At 42.2% G+C, this 20,694-nt stretch overlaps 1 protein-coding gene across 31 annotated transcripts in view; it reads right to left on the reverse strand.

The window, feature by feature from the left end:
- The window catches only part of PHF20 (PHD finger protein 20), a 60,225-nt gene that overhangs the window by 2,950 nt on the left and 36,581 nt on the right, over positions 1-20,694 (reverse strand). For 19 of the 31 annotated variants that reach the window (XM_085519482.1, XM_015881314.2, XM_085519474.1 and 16 more), the window contains 8 exons: positions 19,567-19,749; positions 16,567-16,665; positions 13,895-14,056; positions 12,965-13,134; positions 9,059-9,158; positions 5,040-5,235; positions 2,940-3,339; positions 1,400-1,583 (listed from right to left, as the gene is read on the reverse strand). In XM_085519482.1, coding sequence (XP_085375608.1) covers positions 1,400-1,583; positions 2,940-3,339; positions 5,040-5,235; positions 9,059-9,158; positions 12,965-13,134; positions 13,895-14,056; positions 16,567-16,665; positions 19,567-19,749 — 1,494 coding nt within the window. Of the gene's footprint in view, positions 1-1,399; positions 1,584-2,939; positions 3,340-5,039; positions 5,236-9,058; positions 9,159-12,964; positions 13,135-13,894; positions 14,057-16,566; positions 16,775-17,756; positions 18,256-19,566; positions 19,750-20,694 lie in introns of those variants that run through there. The other 12 variants (XM_085519485.1, XM_085519479.1, XM_085519486.1 and 9 more) reach the window with 4 other exon arrangements.

The following is a 20,694-nucleotide window of genomic DNA, read 5'->3' on the forward strand; positions in this document are numbered from 1 at the left end:
AAGATGGAGGGCTGCAAGCTTTACAGAAGATAGCAGGGCAGGAGGGGCGAGGGAGCTGCCATCCCTACTAAGGGGGTGGATGGACTGCAAAGAGCTGCCTCTGAGGAACAGCCATGCTCAGGTCAAGAGTTTGTAGGTTAAAAACCAGGAGCTCAAACAAAGGACATCTGGCTGTAGGGTCTACTATGGACACCTGACCAGACAAAGCCTGTGGATGAAGCCTTCTTGCTCCAGCTACTAAAACAGGCATCACACTTTTGTGGTCTCTCATCTCAATGAGAGATTTCAACCACCTGGTGCCTCTGCTGGGGAAGCAGCACAATGAGCTGCAAGCAATCCAGGAGACTCCTGGGATGTGCTGAGAATAACCTCCTGGTCCACAAGACAGACCAACCAGCACTGAGGCACCACTAAATCTGGTGCTCACCAATGTGAAATAAATCATTAAGGAGGTTCAGATTAGAATTTGTCTGGACTACAGCGACCACAGCACGGTGGAGTTCAAGATCTCAAGGGATACAGGCCTGGCAAGAAGTAAAGACAGGGCCCTGAACTTCAGAAGATCCAGCTTCCAGATGTTTACAGAATTATTGGATGAGGCCTCCTGGAAAGCTGCCCTCAGGGACAGAGGAACAGAGCAGAGCTGGCTCTCTTAAGAATCCCTGCCTCAGAGCATAAGAGCTCTCCATCTCCCAGGTGTAAGGAATCAGGCAGAGGAGGCAGGAACTCAGCGCAGCTGGGCAGAGACACACTGTTCAAAGTGAGGGGTAAAAATGAAATGTGCGGGCAGTGGAAGCAGGGAGGCGTGCTGGGCAGAGCACAGGGTTGTTGTCTGGATGAGCAGAGATAGGATGAGCAAAGCCAAGGCACAGATGGATCCACACTTGGCAAGGAATGTGAAAAATAAGGCAGCAGATTGGTCAGAAGAGTGAAACCAAGGACAGTGTATCCCTTCTACCCACACCCTTCGACAAAAGGGAAGGAAAAACTGGCTACAGCAGACCTGCAGAAAGTTAGAGAGGCTGTATAGAAGAAGCTAAAACAGCCAGCAATCCCAAAGAACAGCTCAGAGACAGAGAAGCACTACGGAAAATGACAAAAGAAACAAGATACAAAAGGCATTCCACTACAACACCTGATGCAAGTATTCAGAAATGATGCAAGCAGGAAATTTTTATTTGAACTAAATTTTTCATGGTATTTATTTTATCTTCAATTTTGTTTTCAAACCTTCCAAGCACCAAAAGTGTCTGCTTTCTACTGCTAAATGCAGTACATCTCACAGCTTTATGCTCACCACACTGCAGGTCTGCAGAAGTAAATTTACAGCAAGTTCTCAACAGCAGTTTTGAGTGGGACAAAATGCAGTTATTTTTTTAAACAGAAAAACGCTACCTACCATCCAGCTCCTTCTCAATGAAATCCATTCTGTGTATGACTTCATCCTGCAGAGATTCCACATGAGCTAAAAGATTAAGCTGCCACTGCAGCTGTGAGTTCACAACTCCTTCTTTGTCCTTTTCCAGCAGTTTCATTTCAATAGCTTCCTCTGGAGAGGCTTTCTTAGACGCAGGCTCTCTTACCTAGCAGAAATACAAACGTCACTATTTGTAACAGTGGGGTAGAATTGGTCAGGCAGGCTGTTGGGGCAGTGTTGTCCCCACCGTGCCCCGAGCTAATGGCTTCACAGATTTTAGGCAACAGAGAGACACAGAAAACGGAGTGTAGAAAATGTAAAGGCAGTTTGGGCAAAAGCAGATCACAACAGACCCTCACAGCTGTGAGGTCTTAGCAGACCTCCCTGTACCTTCTTCTCCAGCACCTTATTCTGGGAAGGTAACACTGAGCTGTATCTGACACCCACAGATACAGATAACTTCCTGCTGGAAGACACTGCACTAAATCTGTGTGTCCAGGAGAACACCACAAATTCCTTTAAACAACAGAACCCAAGCAAAGAGCAAGCTGTGCTACAGCAAGGAGGGGCTCTTCCTGAAGGAATCTATTCCCAATTCTCCTGTAACTTCCATCAAAGCACCCAGACAACTTATCAAACCTGACTGCACTGTGGCAGCTGTGCTTTCTTCCATCATTTTTCTGAAATGTGACAGGATTTAGAGAAAGACTCCTAAGAGATCAAAACACTGAAACACATCTTTGTGGGAAACAAAAAGCCATCCCAATGGATTTGGCAGAGAAATGAGGAAGAACACGATTTACATGTTCTTTGGAAATAAAATAAAAGCTAAACTGAATTCCCATCCAAGAAACAGGGAGGTCAGTCAGTACTTCCCCCGAGGCCTTCCATTTGTCAGACCATACTTCGTGACCTGACAGCACCTAAGAGAAGCCAATCTGCACACTGCAATGTAGAGAGGCCTCTGATACAAGCTTGCTGGACCTGATGGAGCTGGAACTGAGAACTGATCGTTAGAAGCAGAAAACTGGAGTGCGTCAGTGGGAAAAGAACTGAACTATTTAGCAATGACTATACCTAACCATCACTTCAGGTTACTTATCTACATGTTGCCTGAAGAATGTGGAATCAATTTAATGTTGCTATTTAACAAATGCGAGAAAAGCTGGCAATACCAAAAGCTGCAATAGCAGTATTTGAGAGTATCACATGTGCTTGCCCTGCTCTCTCCCTAGCATTTGTCTGTACTGTCTAAAGCAGGCAAGCAAGGAGCAACAACGCACTGGCAGAGCACAGTGCATGGAGAGTACAGATGATTTAAAACCCAGAAGTTGACTATTGGGATGAAATGGTGGAGATGTTCACATCTATTACTTAAATGTGCACCAGCAACCTAAATTCAGCATCACGACAGGAAAAAAAATAAATACATAAATTAAATGCCATTACAGGGGCTAATGAGTTCTGCACTTTGCCAGACAAACGCATTCTCTCTGCAGAGAGTTTATTTTAATATAAATACCTTGGAGTAATTGTGTTTGGATTCATTTTCCATTTTACATATCTCTCGATCCAGATTCCACCCGAGCCTCTCCGACAGGACGTCATCCCCGTTCTCCCTTATTCTATTTACACCCTCATCCATGGCTGAGCTTCTCGTTTCCACCACCAACCTCTGCTCGATAGCAGGGTAGTAGGCCCGAGGTTTCTGGTAACAGTGTTCACTCGTGATGTAAGATTCCTCCACAGAAGGAATGGCTGAGGGTTTCTCAGCTGTCCCGTTCCAAGTTCTATAACTCGTCGTCTCCTCTTTGCAACAGTTTTCTTCAATGTGAATGATGTGTTTTGTATGGATTTTTTCATCCACTGTAATGTGTTTCCATGGATGGCACCAGAGCTTTAGGTCAGGATGTTCTTTATTTCTGTTCAAACATAAAAGAAGTCAGTCATCCACCAAATTTAAGCTTAAAATGACCGTAGGCTGTACTACCATGTAAAGAAACCAAGCAAGAACATTTTCAATACTACATACTTTGGTCATCAGTATCACCAAACACACACAAACACGTTGAAATATTTCCCCTGAACCCAACATGCAGCATCCTACAGTGCTCTATCAGGTTCATTACTTTCACTTCTCTAACATGAACCAAGTGTTGGCACAAAGGAAAAGATGAAGAATAAGCTTCAAAAATGTGAATATAAAACTTCACCAATGTTGCCCTCAAAGGCTGAGATTTGTCTTCTTATCTGTAATTTGACAACAGCATTAACCCATTTTCACAGGGACGGTTTTAATTGTATTTTAAACAGGTAGGTTAAGTATGCTGGAATTACAATATATCCACTGACAAGGTGTATTCCCACACCAGCAAAGCAAGCTGACCCCCCCAGTCGCTCACTTAAAGATTTTTGTCTGCAGTTTCCCCAGATAACCTTCAGAATTCAATCCACTGATTTTGTCCAACCCTCTAATGACAACAATGGCAGCCTTGGGGTGGGTGTAGTAGTGCTTCATTAGTTCCTTCACATCTAGCTTCCCTTTAAAGCCCCTTGGGATTACTGGGAGAGCTTGAGCACTATTCATTCCAGCAGCAGGGACAACTGTAACTATTAGATTATTACATACTATAGCAAACAACATTTGTTTGTTGTCACACCCTTGGTGAGGTATCCTGAATGCACCTGAATGCTCTGGTGCTCTCTCACCAGAACTTTCTGCTCCAGCTCCAGACATTCTACACCTAAAGGTGCTCCCTGTGGAGCAAAGCAGCAAGGGATCCTTTGCACAAGATGGAACATATTTACGTTCCAGTCACCTGAGACAAAGGTACTTCCAGATCTGACTTAAGGACACCTCAGCAGAAAAGCAAGGCATCACCTTACAAGTGGCACCTTCTTAATTTCCAAACACTGCCAGTGGCATTACTGCAACACCACAGATTAAACTTAAGGAAAAAAAACAAAAAAAAACCAAAGAACTGGAAACACTCTAAGCTTTGTTTTCTAAATAGCTGCTGTTGAGCAAATTATCAATGAATAAATCATGAACTGTATTCAATCAATTAGAAAATGCTAGATGTGGATTAGGAAAAAAACCTTCAGTCAGAACCAAGGGTGACTTCAAACAGAAAACTATTGATTTCTACAAGGACTAGGAACAACGTTGGTGCTGTGTTTTGTTTTGTTCTTAGCATACTATGTTTGCACAAAACTGATACACTGCAGGTTGCTGAAGGTCCAACCACTCTTCCTCTACAGGGCAACAAATTATGCTAAAAGAAGAGACATGATTTTGACTCAAAAATTACTGGATAGAGAAAGTAAGTGCTATAAGAACATTGCCATGGTTATGCACCATGCTCCATTTGCTACTGCTCTATTTCACTGCTTTAGGAAAAGCTGCTGTTAGTTTTTTCTTCTTATTTTCCCAGCTCTTCTTCACACTGTCAGTTTACACTCCCCACCACACTTATCCAAGACAACATTAGCAATTCAAACTACGGTGGCGTACATCTGCAGAGAAACATAAAAAGTCAGTCTGAATTTCTTGTTATTTTTCTACTAGTTGAAATCTAATTCACGTTGAGAACACGTCAACTGATACTTAAACACTGCTTACTTCAGTATGCTCATCTTCAGCTGCAGTCCATGCAGTACTTCTATCACTCTCTGTACATCGCCAAGAAGCTGGTGAGTGGCTACTATCTTCTTGGCATTCTGGTGGGAGTAATTTTCTTCCAAGAACGCTAAGCCATGCATGTGGCCATTACTCAGCCACTCCTTCTCATACCAGTACTTTAAGCTGGACCTCTGACCTAGAGCAACAGTAATGAGTGTGTTAAAATGCAGCATTAACTACAGCACGTTAACATTACTGGTGGTAACTATGATCACCCGTCTTGCGCAGTGTACTATCTCTTATAAGTAGCACCAACAACCATCTTATGACAGCAGGCAAAACTTTGGAGATGTAAGAATCTGTAAGTGGGAAGTGAAATGGTACCCTGGTCAAGAAAATCTTGGCCCAGCTGTAAAAGCCAGGGGCATTCAGACCCTGATTCCTACAGAACATCCACAACATGCAGCTGGTGTACAGAGAAATGCATTGACTGTAGCAGGGTATCCTTGATTATACCTAAAGCCAGATGGATACAGCTTTGCAGACAGAAATGCCGCAACAGACAATTGGTCTTTTTTGCCAGTTTTGTGCACATATTAATACAGCCACTCAAATGTAAATTTAAAAGGAATCACTGATGTGTTGGTGAAGAATTTGCCAGTACTAAACTATCAATAATGTTAATTCTAGCTTAAAAGGTCGGATTATCAACAAGCTGAAATGAAATTGTTAAACAGCAAGTGCATGAGCAAAGGAAATTGAAGGACAGCAAAGAAGTTATTAACAGAAGAGTGAAACTTGGTAAGCCTACAAAATTACAAGAAACAAGTAAACAAAAATGAACATAAAGAAAACCAACAAGAGCCCAACCTCCCCCCCACCCCTGAACCGTGCTGCTGCAGAAGATGTTCTTTGATGACAGTTCAGTGCACTGAGAACACCCCATTCACTGCCCCAGCCACAGCACCTACAACGCCAGAGATGTTACAGGAGCACAGTTCAGAACTATGTGCATAGAGAAGTCTCCAGTACAAGTGGGTTAACATCCATTATAAAACAGCAGCACTCAGGGGTTTGTTGAAAAAATCAAGAGTTGGGAGGCAGCAGGATGAAACCAGGGGATGGCACTGCCTACCCACTGGGAAATATCATTGGCCATGCTGTTACCTGGGGCACAGTGAAACTGGATACCCTACAGAGAAATTACTCATAGCTGCTGATGTATCTTTTGGAAGGTAATTAAAAATAACAACACAATTATTTCTGCATCATGCCTGATATACAGACCCACAGACATAAAGGAAACCTACACTTGCTCCCAGATGTCTGCCTCAAAGACAAATCCAAAGAGCATGCTGCCACTGAGCAGCACAGGACAGTATTGGATGCTTTGAGGCAACACCTCCAAAAGGCCTCATTTTCCAGCAGAAGTCCCATGTTTATTAGTGTGTCAGGAAGGCTCTCAGCTGCAAATGCACTTTGGTCAACAAGAGTAAACCCCTGAGTTTTAAAACTTCGTGGTTATCTGAACAGCATGAAGGCTATCTGCTCTGTCTCGGTGGATGAAAAGCCAGGCACGTGCCAGCAATGCATGCTCACAGCCCTGATGGCCAACTGCAGCCTGGGCTGCACCAACAGCAGCAGGCAAGGAGGGGATTGTCCCCTCTGCTCTGCCCTGTGACAGCCTGTCTGCAGTTCTGTGTCCAGTCCTGGGGCTGCTGGCACAAGAAAGATGTCGATCAGCTGGGGTGGGTCCAGAAAAGGCCATGGAGATGCTCAGAGGGCTGGAGCACCTCTGCTACGGAGACAGGCTGAGGGAGATGGGTGTGTTATGCCTGGAGAAGAGAGGGCTCTGGGGAGACCTCAGTGCAGCCTCTTCCAGTACCTGAGGGTGGTTATAAGAAGTCAGTCTCCTCCCTGCTTAAGCAGTCTGATATTGACAGGACAAGAGGGGTGGCTTTAAACTAAAAGAGGGGAGATTTAGGTTAAAACTGTGGAGAATATTTGTTACTCAGAGGGCAGTGAGGCCTGGCACTGCTGCCCAAAACGCTGTGGGAGCTCCATCCCTGGAGGCATTCAAGGCCAGGCTGGATGGAGCCCTGGGCAGCCAGCCCACAGCAGAGGGGTGGAAGCTCAATGGTCTTTAAAGGTCCCTTCCAACCCAGGCCATTCTATGATTCCACCCACCCAAAGACTATTCATGGCACTGTTTACTTGAGGGTGCACTTGTGAACACAAAGTTCTCTCTCGTGTAAATGCACTAAAGAGATGGAGAGATTTCTAACAACTCACGTTTCCTATTCCTTGAAAGCATCTGTCATATAACAAACAATATTTTGATTATGTTCAAGCAAGGGTAAATGTTACCTGAACACAAATCATTTAAAAATCCTACCTGGAGAATCTAAAATGAGTTATGATTTTAAGTATAATTATACTAAGCTTTTACTTCTGACAATATGAGACAATATAAACAGGGGAAGTTCCTAAATAAGGCATTTACTCAATAATATACTTTTAAAATTAGGCATAACCATTTGCAGATTCATAAATTCCATGTGAGCTCACTTCAGGACAAGGAAAGGTTCACTGAAACTGAGAATCCACTTTGTAGGTCGCAGTCAAAATGCTGGACTAAAATTCTATCTGTTTTGGAAATCAAGTCCAAACAACAAATAAAAGTTCCAGGAGCTTCAAAGCAAAAAGAAGGAAAGCAATTAAACTTGTTAATCAAAGTAAATGTTAGCCGTAATTGGTTTTCATTGGAAAGCATTCTGATTAAGTTCTAGTGTGATGGCACAGCTTCAGCTTGTGCATGCAAGGGTCCAAAACTAAATCCAAAGTAAAGGATCTTGAAAGTAAGCAGTTAGATTCCTAGGTGCAAAATGCTGCAGTAATAATTATAATCTTAAAGGTTTCATTTATTATAACTGCCTAAGATATCTGTATGTAACCACAGAGTCCTTCCTTTGCTATGAGTACAAATGATGTTATAGTGCACAAACTCTGCTTAGCCATAAGCAAACAATTCAGGTGCCCCAAGAGCATGTAGTTGTCAAGAAAAGCAGCAATCACAATCCAAATAAGCACCTAAACTCTGTGTGTCCAACCCACTACTTTAATGGTTTGTAGTCTGCTTTCTGGTATTTTAATAAAGCTATGGGTAACAAAACTTTTCTTATTTATATACCTATACTATATATTTTGCACACAGCCCAAGACTGTTCCCTTTCACTCAATGCATCACAGGCAAGTCAAAAGCCAAGACATAAGCTAAGAGGGTTTGTGATGAGGCAGGCTGGCAACTCAGGCATCTTGTCATATACAAGCACGGACACAAGCCCAAACCTCATCCATTTCCACACTCAGCAACATTTTATAACACACAGAAGGAAGCCAGAAACAACCCATGTCAGAAAGGCAGTTTTTATCTGCTGCATAAGATGAGCTGAGACATTTTAAACTATTCAGGAGTAGAAAATACACTGCTTAATCAACTGTGACTGTACTACCCACAATAAATCCAATTTATATTTATAGATGAGCCACTTCCAAACAAGTCAAGGACATCAGCTGTTGAGAACCAGCGACCTCTTGCTGATATGTTTTAATCAACAAATAAGCCTGGCCTTGCTAGAAGAAAGTAGCAGCCATGTCCCTTAAGAGGTGCCTGCATTTTAATCATAAGGAAACTGAATTTTCCTGTTTTTCAATTTGTTTTCTGTAGTCAGGCAGTAGAATCAACTTCAGTTCTTATTACTGACAAATGTGACTCAGATGGACACAGTTAAACATTGATTTCCATTCCTGTCCAGCTGTAATTCCACAACATTGACTCGTACATTCACACGAGCTCAATTACAGATTGAGAAAGTTGAAATTCATTACTGAAGTAAGAAATTCTTCACAGCTAGCAAAGCAAAAGAAAAACCCCAAGCTTTAACCTTTGCAAAAGAAGCATATTAAACTAATAGCTTCTACATACATAGGAAGGTTGCGGCACTTAAAACTTTCTGTACCTGGAGGATCTTGGCAAATATAGCAGGTGTATTTCTCAGGTACGTTATCTTCCAGTAAGCCCATACAGACTCCGTGCTGCCAGCACAAACACTCTTCACACTGTTAAAATAAAGAAATGCACATCAATGGAGCTCAATATATTTACTTTGATTAAGAGATGCATCATCTACGCATGTTAAAAAACAAGGTACATCAGCTCCCCTTCCCTTGCAGCTTCAAACCAATACATTAAAGAATCAAACTGCAATGCCAATACAGTCCTTCCCACATTTTTCACACCATTTATGGAGATGGGACAAATTATGCAATCAAAGCAGAGATCCTGAGAAGTACTAAAATGTTCCCTTCAGAGATGAAAACCTTTTTGGAGATGCATGCATACGTTATCAAGGACAGCAAACAACATAAAATCAAGCTTTATAAAAATATACCAAGTTTTCTAACTCAAATTTTTCCTCCGAAAACAACAAATAACCTTAACTGTAAAATCAAAGGGATATTCACGATACACAGAAGTAGCCAACCCTGTGCTTCACTGCACCTTTACCATTTCATCCACTTCCACAAAGGTACTTCTATTCATAGAGAAGAAAAAATTCTAAAGCTTTTAAGAACTTTCTGACATTTATCCTTATTGCTAAATACTGAGTACACTTTGGCATTACTTTTTAGTGCAGTTACACTATTTACCATGAAATCCCTGTACTTATATTTGCAGTGTCAGGGCAGGAACAACTACACCCACACATCCTGCTTCTGCCTCTTTCTTTTCCCCCCTCTGGCCTTGATAAGCAGCCCAAACCATAACAGCAGCCTAAAGGCCAACAGAACATGAGACAAAACCACACATAAGAATATGAAGTCATTTTTAATTTGAAACTGCATGGTGTTCATTCAGAGTCCCTCCTTCCATCAGCAGTGGAACTGTAGATGGTAATCGTTATATCATCATCATCATAGTATCACAGTCTCGTGCGGGTTGGAAGGGACCTTAGAGATCATCGAGTCCAACCCCCAGGATTCGAGCCTCCTGTGTAGCAGAGCAGCACTTCTACCACTTGCGCCACAGGGGATTCGAACCCGGGCCTCGGTGTTGCAATGTGGCATTCCTACCACTGTGCCACCGGGGCACACAATCATGGTGAACAAGCCAAAAGCTTAATGCAGAGACCACGGCTATAATGACAAAGGTTTTCAAATGAGCTCAAATGAAAAAATGGCAATTGCAAGTGATTTGAGAGGCTCCTCACTGACATGCAGAACAGCAGCTTGGTAAGCACCTCAGTTGTGTTGGCCAACACCTAATGAACACCTTTCTCCTCATCTACTGCATTTCCTCCAGCCAAGAGAGACAGGGAGGCACCACCAGCTTCTGTGTATATCATCTGCTTTAACTAAGCATGGAGGAAACTGAAACACAAGAAACTGTCAGCGAGAAACAGACTTCTGAAAAACGGGACTAATAGTGTCTAGCTTTACAAAATGGAAAAGGGGATCTAAAGCAGGAAGATGCTTTCCGGAGAGATTAAGAGACCATTCCCTGTTCACAAAGAAGATACGTAGGAGCCAGAGGACGATGTCCTAAAAAGAAGAGAGGGGAAGAAAACCAGCCTACCTGCTACAAAATGAGAAGGGAGCTCCTGGACTTGGTCACACTTGCACCTTGTAAGTCGGGCAATGAAATAACCACCCCGCTGGGACACAGGAGGGAACTCCTACTGCCTGCACGTTTGCCTCCCAGCTTAGCAACAGACCCCAGAGTCTGTTCTCTAGGTCCATGTTAACACCCCTGGCCAGGCAACTGATAAAAGATTTCAAAGCAAGCTCACAGAACCTTACAAGGAAGCTATGCTTAGACTATGTCCTGCCCTAGTTGACACCTGTCTGCATTCTCCAGTTGTAGACCAGCTCTGAGATGATACTGCCAGAATAATCACAGTCCAGTCTATGCCTTTCCATATTTCATAGAGCCATCTCCTCTGAAAGCAGCCAGCCTGCCATTATGGCCAACAGCTTCCTTTCTCCTCTTCCTCCTCTACTCCCAGATGACGTTCATTCATTCTGGGCACAGCCCATCACCACTCCCTTCCTACCCAGGGCACAAGGCACATCTCAGCCTGCATCAGGATCCAACACTGATGCAAACTGTAGTCAGAATGAACTAAGCACTACAAGAAAGGTGTTGCACCTTCCTGAGCAACTCATCTATTAAATCAGTACCAAAGAAAAGACCAAAGAAAAGCACTCAGTCAAGTTAATTGTTAAGCTTAACTGCCGAGGACAGAACCCAAGCCCAGCAGCATTATGAAAATTGGAGAAAAGGTTGCTGATGTTCAGGGCAGAACAGGTGTTTCTTTAGACCTGCTGCAGAAGCCACCAATTCTTCACACAGTTAGTTTTACTACCCCACACAGTGCACTCCCTTACCAGGCTTCTGCCCCCCACTCAAGCAACAAGGGCCACCAGAAACGAGCAGAGGCTGCTAGGCAGGCTGTGCCTGATACTCCGCTCCTCCTAGTTCTGAACACTAAAAACTCAGCTCACAGCAATATGCTAACAGATATCCCAGGCTGCATCAAGGGAGGTTAAACCTAAAAAAATTAACAACGGGATGCCTGGATAAGTGAATACAAAACCTGCAGATTGGGCTTCACGTGCCAGTCAAATAATTTTTAGCCCCACTTATAACTTCCAGCAATGTTTATAGTAAACAAACATGGCTCAAAAGTCAGCCTGCCTTCGGAAACAGAATACCAAGGATCTGCACAGCTGTGAAGAGAACAGTGCAAGCCTCATACTCTGTCAGGCAGAGCTCGAGAGCAATTGCTGCTGCCAGGACAATTCTCCAACAGCCCTTCCACTAACAGGACACCTGAAGTATCTGCCTGGAAAACAAAGGAAGCGAAGAGCTGATGCTTTATGGAACACCTAGCTTAAATGGCTAAAAAACATTGTACTTCCCTGTCAAGCACTCATTACATGCAATCTCATCCAACGACGTTAACACACTGATAAGCCACCCTGTGAAACACTGCGATCATTGCTGCTTTGAGATAAAAAGCTCACCTGCCACCAACCTATGACAAGACCTGCAGAGACAATCAGGCAATCTCCAAAAGTATAAAATCCAGACACCGTCATGACACTTTCAAAAATAAAGAACCACTTCAAAATAATTTAATAATTACCTTAAAATCTGCAGTGACCCCACAGCTACACTACTGTCTCTTTCAACTGAGGTCCCACAACAAGAAAGAAAAGGATGGAAGCTTCCTCAAATAAAGCTCATATCTTCAGAAGAGCAACTATGAAAATCTCAATCAAGAGCATGACACACCAAGTCCCTGCATGCTGTTTTTTTCTGTGTCTTCTAAGGCTTAAGGGGACTTTCTGAAGGAGATCACACAGCTCACACAAGCAGCAAGAGAAAAACTGGAGAATAAAAAGCCAAAGTCAAATATAAACCAAAAAACTTCCTTGATTGAGATGAATAGGAATTGGGTAGAATGACTAAGTAAAAGTAAACAGAGAGGGCAGTTTCAAAGAGACCTTTAATCACCAGTGTTAAGTGGGCAGACAACAGACACTGCTGTGGCTGGCAAGTTTCCTGTACACTCAGTTTACAAAGAGTCCAACGGACAGATGGCTTCATGCAGATTAGGAACTACAGGGAACACTGCTGAATGGAGGAATGCGGTTCTGCTTCCAAAAAAAGCTCCACTTTGCTAACTTAAAATGTATATTCTCTAAATCCAGGAAGTGTTCCAGTCACTTTTTTCCCCCCCTTGTAGATTTGCATCTCTCTAAAACAAAACACAAAACCCCAACAAGCAACAAACCAACCATTAAAGACTTCCACAGATTTCCTCCACCTTAAGCACAAATAACAAAAGCCAAACGCTTACCTGAATCATGAAGTCATTTTCTTCTTTTACTTCACAAACACATCGAACAATCTCAAAGTCACTTTCTCCAGCTTCTTCGTCAGGATTTGTGGTTACATCAACATCCTGACTGCAGTCGTCGTCGCTCCACAGTAAGCTGTCCATTGATGACTCACTCATGGTGTCTTCCTCTATACAAAAAAATAAACAGATAAAATACCAGGTAATTATAGAAAGGTCAGTAAACTCCCAAATAACCCTGGATATGTACATGTGCATTTCCAAACGTGTCTGTTCATTTCTTAATTCAAGGAACATCAAATTTGTTTATTAACTGTCATGACATAATGCAGAACAGGCTAACTGTGGCAATTTCCGAGCATTGAGAGTAGTAAGAGAGGATTAACTGTCTTTTTTACTGCACTAACTTGTAACAGCAAATATTGAGATACTAAAAGATCATGAAAGCTGGAACACAGCAGCCACAGTTTCTGAGCTCTGTTTATAAATATGATGAGGTCACTAACATCTGCTCAAGAGCTTCTTTACATAGATCAGAGAGCCGTCAGAAAAGCATGCAGTTGTTCAGATGTGGAATAATACACATAACTACAGCCAGTGGTGTCCCAAGCACAACACACATCCCCTACAATTTGCAAAGTATCTGTTTTTAACTCTGAATTATTACTTTGAAGGAAACCTTAGGAAAAAATAACAGATGTAATGACTGAACAATTATCATAGAGCTCATAAGGAGCTGCAAAAAGGTGCAAAATTAGTGAGTTCTCAAAGCAAGAGGAAAATATTCTTAAAACTTCTGCGGAAATAGAGACAACGCAAACAGCAAAGGCACCAACATCCAGCTCTGGCAGCCAAATAAAGTTCAGTTTGGTCAGGTTAGGCAAAGGAAAGACACAGTCCTGCATAAGAACAGCCAAAGAGTGATTTTACCATTTGTCTTTGATTTTCCTCGGTGGTGTCCAGACTCAGAGCACTGCAGCAACGTGCTGGGGTGGGCAGATGATTTATTTGAAGAAATACTTTTTGTGACAACTGACTTCTCAGGAGAAAGTTCCTGTGAAATATCTGTGTTTTCTTCACCAGCAGAGTAATCTGTAAAATTGTAAGTATTGTTATTGTTAGAAGTTTGTGGTCAAGGAAAAAAGACAGAAGAAAAACATTATAAAAAGAGGCACCTATGACTCACAGAGTGTCCAGTTCAGCATGCCAGGACTCAAGGATTCACTATGCTGCTGAAATATTTGTAACCAAGAGGCAAGAAAGATACCATACGAACCAACAAAACCTTATACAGCTTTATCTTCCTTCACTGCTGACTGTAGAAAGGCTGAAAACACTGGTTAAATCCAGCTATTCTGCAGGCTGAATGTGTCTACCTATGTTTTTGCATTACAGCCACTTCTAAACAAGCACTGTTAGCTGGAGGCCACTTGCTAACACCCCACTTACTCACACAGCATACATGTTTCCTTCCCAGTGTCATGGGCTACAAAGGAGACAGAGCATTCTATTCCTAGCCTACAGACAAAATGGGATATTTGAGTGGAATAGTTGGTCAGGAACATGCAGAGAAAACACCCAGAACAGCTTCTCTGAAGCACAAGCTTGTCATGTCCTGGCCCATACATCAAACCTGGCTGTGTGCAGAGAGAGGCAGCACCCTCTATACGAGCTACCTGCAGGAAGTCTGTAGGGTTCCTTCACTAAAGAACAAGGACATCAGCAAAACTGTACAGCACAGAAGGCTGCTCATGGTGGTCACCGCATGCACCTCAAATCACTCTAGTAAACTGAACTGTTACTAAGTTGTATACTGAGAAAGGAGAAGAATCTTCATGCCCAAGAGTCACTGAGCTTCTCAGCTGCTGTGGCTCAGAGAACAAAATTCTGCAATGCTAGCCTCAGGTCTTAAAGACCTAGCATTAGTAAAAGGGCTGCAAATCTCAATTAAAGAGCCTGCTCAGTATGATCTGTCCCTCAAGAAATGTGAACGTACGCAACTGATGACTGAACAAGAACTGAAACAGTCCAGGACATACACTGGTGGAAAAGCAGTTGAAATGTGCTGTCCTGACCTCACCTTGAAAACTATTTCCACCTCTTTTGCTGTCATGTTCCTGAAGGAACAAACCACCAAGCCTTTCCTCCTGACTAAGCAGCATAATTTAAACAACTCATTTAAAACCAGGTATTTCTGACTATGGCATTCTGAGATCCAACAATCTGCTGCATTCAGAAGAGCATGATTCATCACCATGCATCCCAAGAAAGCTTTATTTTGGATGTTTTTGCCTAAAAGGAAAAAGTTAACAGTCCAGCATTCCAAACGAAAACCATGCTGACCCCCTGCCAAGGAGACAGTGCCTTGGAAATCCCCTGCAGCTTTTATGTTGTAACACAGAATGTAATACATAACTTTCTTGTCTCTGGTACTAACTGACAAAATTGAGAATCTGCCCCCCCCCAGACATGTTGCTGGACACTTTATACAGGGGGAGTATGTTAGTGTTGGAAAGTCACTTCTCACTACTCTGGTGCCAATCACTTGATAGCACTGCAGTTTCAGCGCTGGAGGATATACCAAAGATTATTGATGAGATCTGACAGGTTAGAGATGGCAAACTGACCTTACTGTACTTAGCTACTGAAAAGATCTTAGCATTGCTTTGAAACTCTCAGAAATATGACACACTGCATTTTTTATACACTGAAATGGTGAACCTACAGATCGCACAAGCTAAGGCACAGCGCCCAACAATACAATTAACCTCCATAGGTACCCCAACTCAACTGGCACACGCATCAGGGTCCTCCTAGAAAGCTTGAGGGAGTCTTGAGAAGCCAACACACTTCCAGCTACATTTCAAAAACCCAAGGAAAAAGGGACAAGCAGATGGCATGCTTATCTGTAAAGTTATCGAGCAAGTTCACGAATGAGGACTTATAGAATACCTCATATCTGTGGGCACTGTGTAATCAGAAATTTAATCACTTTATTTCAGTACAATCCAGTCAGTCTGCCTGCAGTTTTCTCCCCCTTCCACTACCTCATGATGGTTTGTCCAAGAAAAATTAGGATGTGACATGTTTAACAGAGCTCATTATCAGAACCTCTGAAAATACGTGAAGATTTAAGCAGTCACAAGGCTAACAGTGGAAAAACGAGGACCCATCAGCATTTTCAAACCCCACCACTTGAACAGAAGACCTACAACTATCTCACATACTGTCAATGTCTGGTGCAAGGGGAACTCAGTAGTGAATTCAGGACACCTGCACTTCCTGTAACTGGGGGAACTTTACATACAAATACACTAAATAATGAAAGGCCAAACTTAGATTAACACACTGATTACAGAGTTAGATTTACTCTGTGCCAATATAAGTGCTACCGGCTGTCATGCAGCATTAATGGTGTACCTTAATCAGGAAATAAATCTTGTCAATCACTATTTTATTGTAATTATTTCTTAATGACACAAAATCAGAACTAATTGATAAATGAAGGAGACAGTCTGCAATGCTTTCTCTTAAGAGCATGGAACTGGGTAACAGGCAAAAGAAGATAAAGTATTTTCCTCTACAGAAGAAAAAAGCTTTACCAGGCTTAGTTCTCTTTTTCTTTTTTTTCTTCTTCTTTGCCTTGGATCTTCCATAGTCCTTGGATTTTCTTTCTTTGTTCTTCTCATGTTCTTTAGCAGCTGAAATTAGACAACATTCCAATTTAATTTTAAAGATATACACACCTGCTGTACTTACTAATTTTCTTAAAGACCTCCATGGTTTCTTCAGTTAACCACGGCCAGTTCACTAGGAAAAAAAACAGCACAAAGCTTACTCATAAGAACTACCAGCTCCCAGAACTGGTCTGTCTGAAGTCCTAGGGTGATTCTCCCATAACTAAGTTACAATGGCATGCAGCAGAAACCAACTGGATACCAATTTAGCATTTACTAATTACATAGAGAGGTCAAGCCCTCAGAAATTACTGGGGTGTTTGCTAAGCAATTCAGATTTCTAATTGAAAATCTTACTGCTGAACTCACTTTTCAATTGCACCGTGACAGAAGTCTGACATAAGAACAAAAACTCACCCCCCCTTTCTCCTGTCTGCAGTTCCTTAAACACTGGGCTTCCATAGAAAAAACAGAGAACAAGAGATTCAGTTGTCTATACCTCCTACTCAGTAACAGTGAAAGGACAGGAGGTATTGCCAACTGAACAGTCTGCAGCCCACCCTATTTTTATGGGAATAAAAAATATTTTTTGAATGATTAGGTGATAGCTTTCAACCAAGTCCAGCCACAAAGCACATCTCCAGAGCCTTTGCTAGAGGTAACTGCTGCCAGGCAATGCACACAAGTCTGTGCTGTTTCCCATCACTTGCTTCTAACTTCTTTCTTTCAAATTTAGCCCTCTGCAGCAGAATATCTAGATTGGCATAGCTCCTTATGATAGTTATCCTGACACTGCCAAGACCAGGAGGTGCAACCAGAGTGTGTTGTGAGAGGATGCCTTCCATCTCACCAGGGCTCTGCTCACTGCACTCAGCTATCAGCCTGCTCACCAACCCATCCAGAAAGCCATTTCATTTACTAATCGTTGCTATCACAGTAAGCAGCTGAAGACACTCTTCTGTCAGAAATTCTCTCCTATGTAAAACATGCTAAGAACCCAACTCAGGTCACAAAACACCACCTCCAGAGTATTACATTAACCTCCCATAATACACTGTTAGTAACTTCCCTAACTCACAACACAAGGCTATGTTGCTGTGGCACAAGCAGCCCACCTTGAGAACCAGAATGCTCAGTGACATCTGGGTGATTACCAGCTGTGATGAACACGCAGGAGAGAAAACATCAGCATCTCCTCAAAAGAGCCATCAGCTTTTTATGTCCCTTTCCTTTCAGGCCTTGCAAAGCCCTGCAACTTTGCTGCCCATTTTCCTTGTTTTCACGTTATTAACGAGGGCTGTTAGAGTTGCACACTGCCAGCAGCCACGTCATGCAGACCTCAGAGGGAACAGGTTTGGCAAAGCAGAAAACAAACTTTATTTCCCTTCTGCTACCATTTACACATGGGGACTCTATAAAGCTTTCAGCTACACCTGGCTTCCCTTTGTCCTCATTCCTCCTGTTCTTCCAGGCTCAGGATCTCTGGGGACCATTTCCTTCTCCCTGCTCACATACATGGATGCAAGTCAGTCTCATCATTTTATTCTTCCAGGAAACGGGCAAAAGGACAATAACTGAGGTCAACACAGTAGGGAATATTCTGTATCCTTCCACCTGGAAATGGAAGACTGCATGGTCAGATCACCTGATCTGTTTTATGGCACATAAGAGGGCAAGATATGCTTCTTCAATCACTCAACACATCAGTTGTAAGCATGACCAAAAAAAAAGCTCCTCAGTCTCACGCTTATTCCCCTTGCACTTGCCAGTATGGTCCTAAAAAAAACAAACCTGAAGAAAACTCCAAATGTTTGTGGATTTTACCCCAACTCATTTCTTGTAAACACATTCAAGTCTAATGAACTCTACTGGAATATGACCCAATAAGGCAGCTACCTAGTTAGAAACAGCCTCACAGCCTTGCAAGACCAAAAAGAAATGCAAACTGTACCACACACTCACACAAATCCATCCCATCATATTTTCTTATAAAAGGAATTTTTGCCAGAAACATAAAAAGCCTTAGCCCCACTTAATCTCCTTGAGTAGTAGAGATTAATGAGGATCAGGATGAACACTCTCTCACATATCACCAGCAGCACATAGAAAGGCTCTGCTAATCTCTACAGGCTGTACTCTCAAATAAGAACGAATTCTACTGAATCAGAGCAATGCTAACACCACAACTTTCCTGAACGAAGATCAGTTACAAAGCAAGTAGGCTATGCACAGGTTTTTACATCTTTCTCAACGCAGCGGCTCAAATTGTCACTACAAGTTGGAAATAAAATGCAGTAGGAAATCTGATGGGATGTAGAAAATTATTTTCATGTGTCTGTAGGGCTGTTATCTACTTGAATTACAGCAGATTTCAGATAAACAGGGCTCAGCCTGTACCACTGAACAGAGGTGAAATTATACCACCCAGAGACTTTTCCATAGAACAGAATACAAACTATCTGAAAACATCAAAAGGTATTTGTATCTGAAAAAAGAATTAGGATAGAGTGAAGTGATTTTTAAAAAGTTGTTGTTATTTCTTAAGTTCATGCTTCTCAAAAAGTTCAAGATGGCTTAAAATACACAATCCTTTGGGCAACCAAGGGTATCTATTATACATGCAAACAGGTAGGAAAACGTTCTCACTCACTCTAAAATATTTCTGTATTTTTATATATAAAAAACATTATGCACCATAACCAGGTACATTTAAACCCAAGGAGCACAGCAAAAAGATGTCTGAGTTTTGCTGTATTGACTCTTCATTTGAAACCACAACAAAGGAACAGTGAAAAAATACCACTTATAATTCATACCACACACAAAAAAATCAACACTTTATCAGAAGGTACACAGAATGCCTTATACTCGCATTATCCATTCCCAACATTACTCGTGAGTTCATTTTAAACTAAAACCGCGTACCATTTTCACCTCTTCGCTTCTCCTGAGGTTTCCGCAGCGATCTCACTACGTGGTTCTCCTTGGTTTGCTCTCTAACAGAGTATCGGTGACTATTTAATTGATTTACAGCTGTAGAAGTTCTTCTCTTTTCTATTTTTTCACCTCTATATGAGGTACTCCTCAGGGCTATGCGTAGAGGAGCATCTACAAAGAGAATAAAGATGAGGTCCAAACTTTAAATGCTTTCAAAATGGAACTCTCCTTCCCCAGCAGCAGCCCTGGCTGTCCCTATAGAGCACCTCTGAAGAGATGCACTGCTCTACTCAGCCCCAGCAACGTGAGCTGTGTTTTAAGCAGAAGCTGACTTAAAGACTAAGACTCATTAGGAGCTTTGTTGCTGTCACTTTTAAATAAAAAAAGAAAGCACAAAGAAACAGTGGATGTAAATGCATTCCCTTGAGCATTATTCGTTCAGAAATATTGTGACACTGAAGAAAGATGGGAAGAGAAACAGTGCAGATCAGCAACGATATAGTCAGATGACAGTTTATTTTAAAAGAGAAGTAAGAGCTCCTGTTAATGTAAATAGAAGAACCACAGCCTGCTCTTAAGCGTGCTTTGTACTGAGCAGATAGAAGAGGCATAGAAGCTTCCATGCATCTGAAGAACAGCAGTTCTAAAGTACATACCACCAAAAAACAAGTGCTTCAGCCAGGAGAAATGCAAGAACTCAGAAATGCTGCCTGAAATTCATAAAACCACGAAACATACACGACTTAAATAATAAACAGAATTTGCAGATGAAGTTTAGTTCTCATCTAGCAAGTACCTCGAGGTAGTTAACAGATAGCAATTCTTTCTTTCTTTCTAATGAAGGACTCCTGGACACAGAAGATGGCAGCAGAAGCTGATGTGCTGCTCTGCTACACATGAGGCTCAAATCCCGGGGGTTGGACTCAATGATCTCTAAGGTCCCTTCCAACTCGCACAAGACTGTGATACTGTGATAAAAGCTAAGGCTGCACAACATGTAGGGTGGCTAGAAGAAAAAAGACAAGTACCTCAAGTACCTTACAACTCTGGTGTATGAACTCGTGTATTTCTGTCAATCGGATCCAGTAGCCAGGCTGGCAGAATGCTGATTTTTTT

This window comes from Coturnix japonica, chromosome 19 (genome assembly GCF_054131305.1).
Source record: "Coturnix japonica strain WE chromosome 19, WE-NBRP24, whole genome shotgun sequence".
NCBI lineage: Eukaryota > Metazoa > Chordata > Aves > Galliformes > Phasianidae > Coturnix > Coturnix japonica.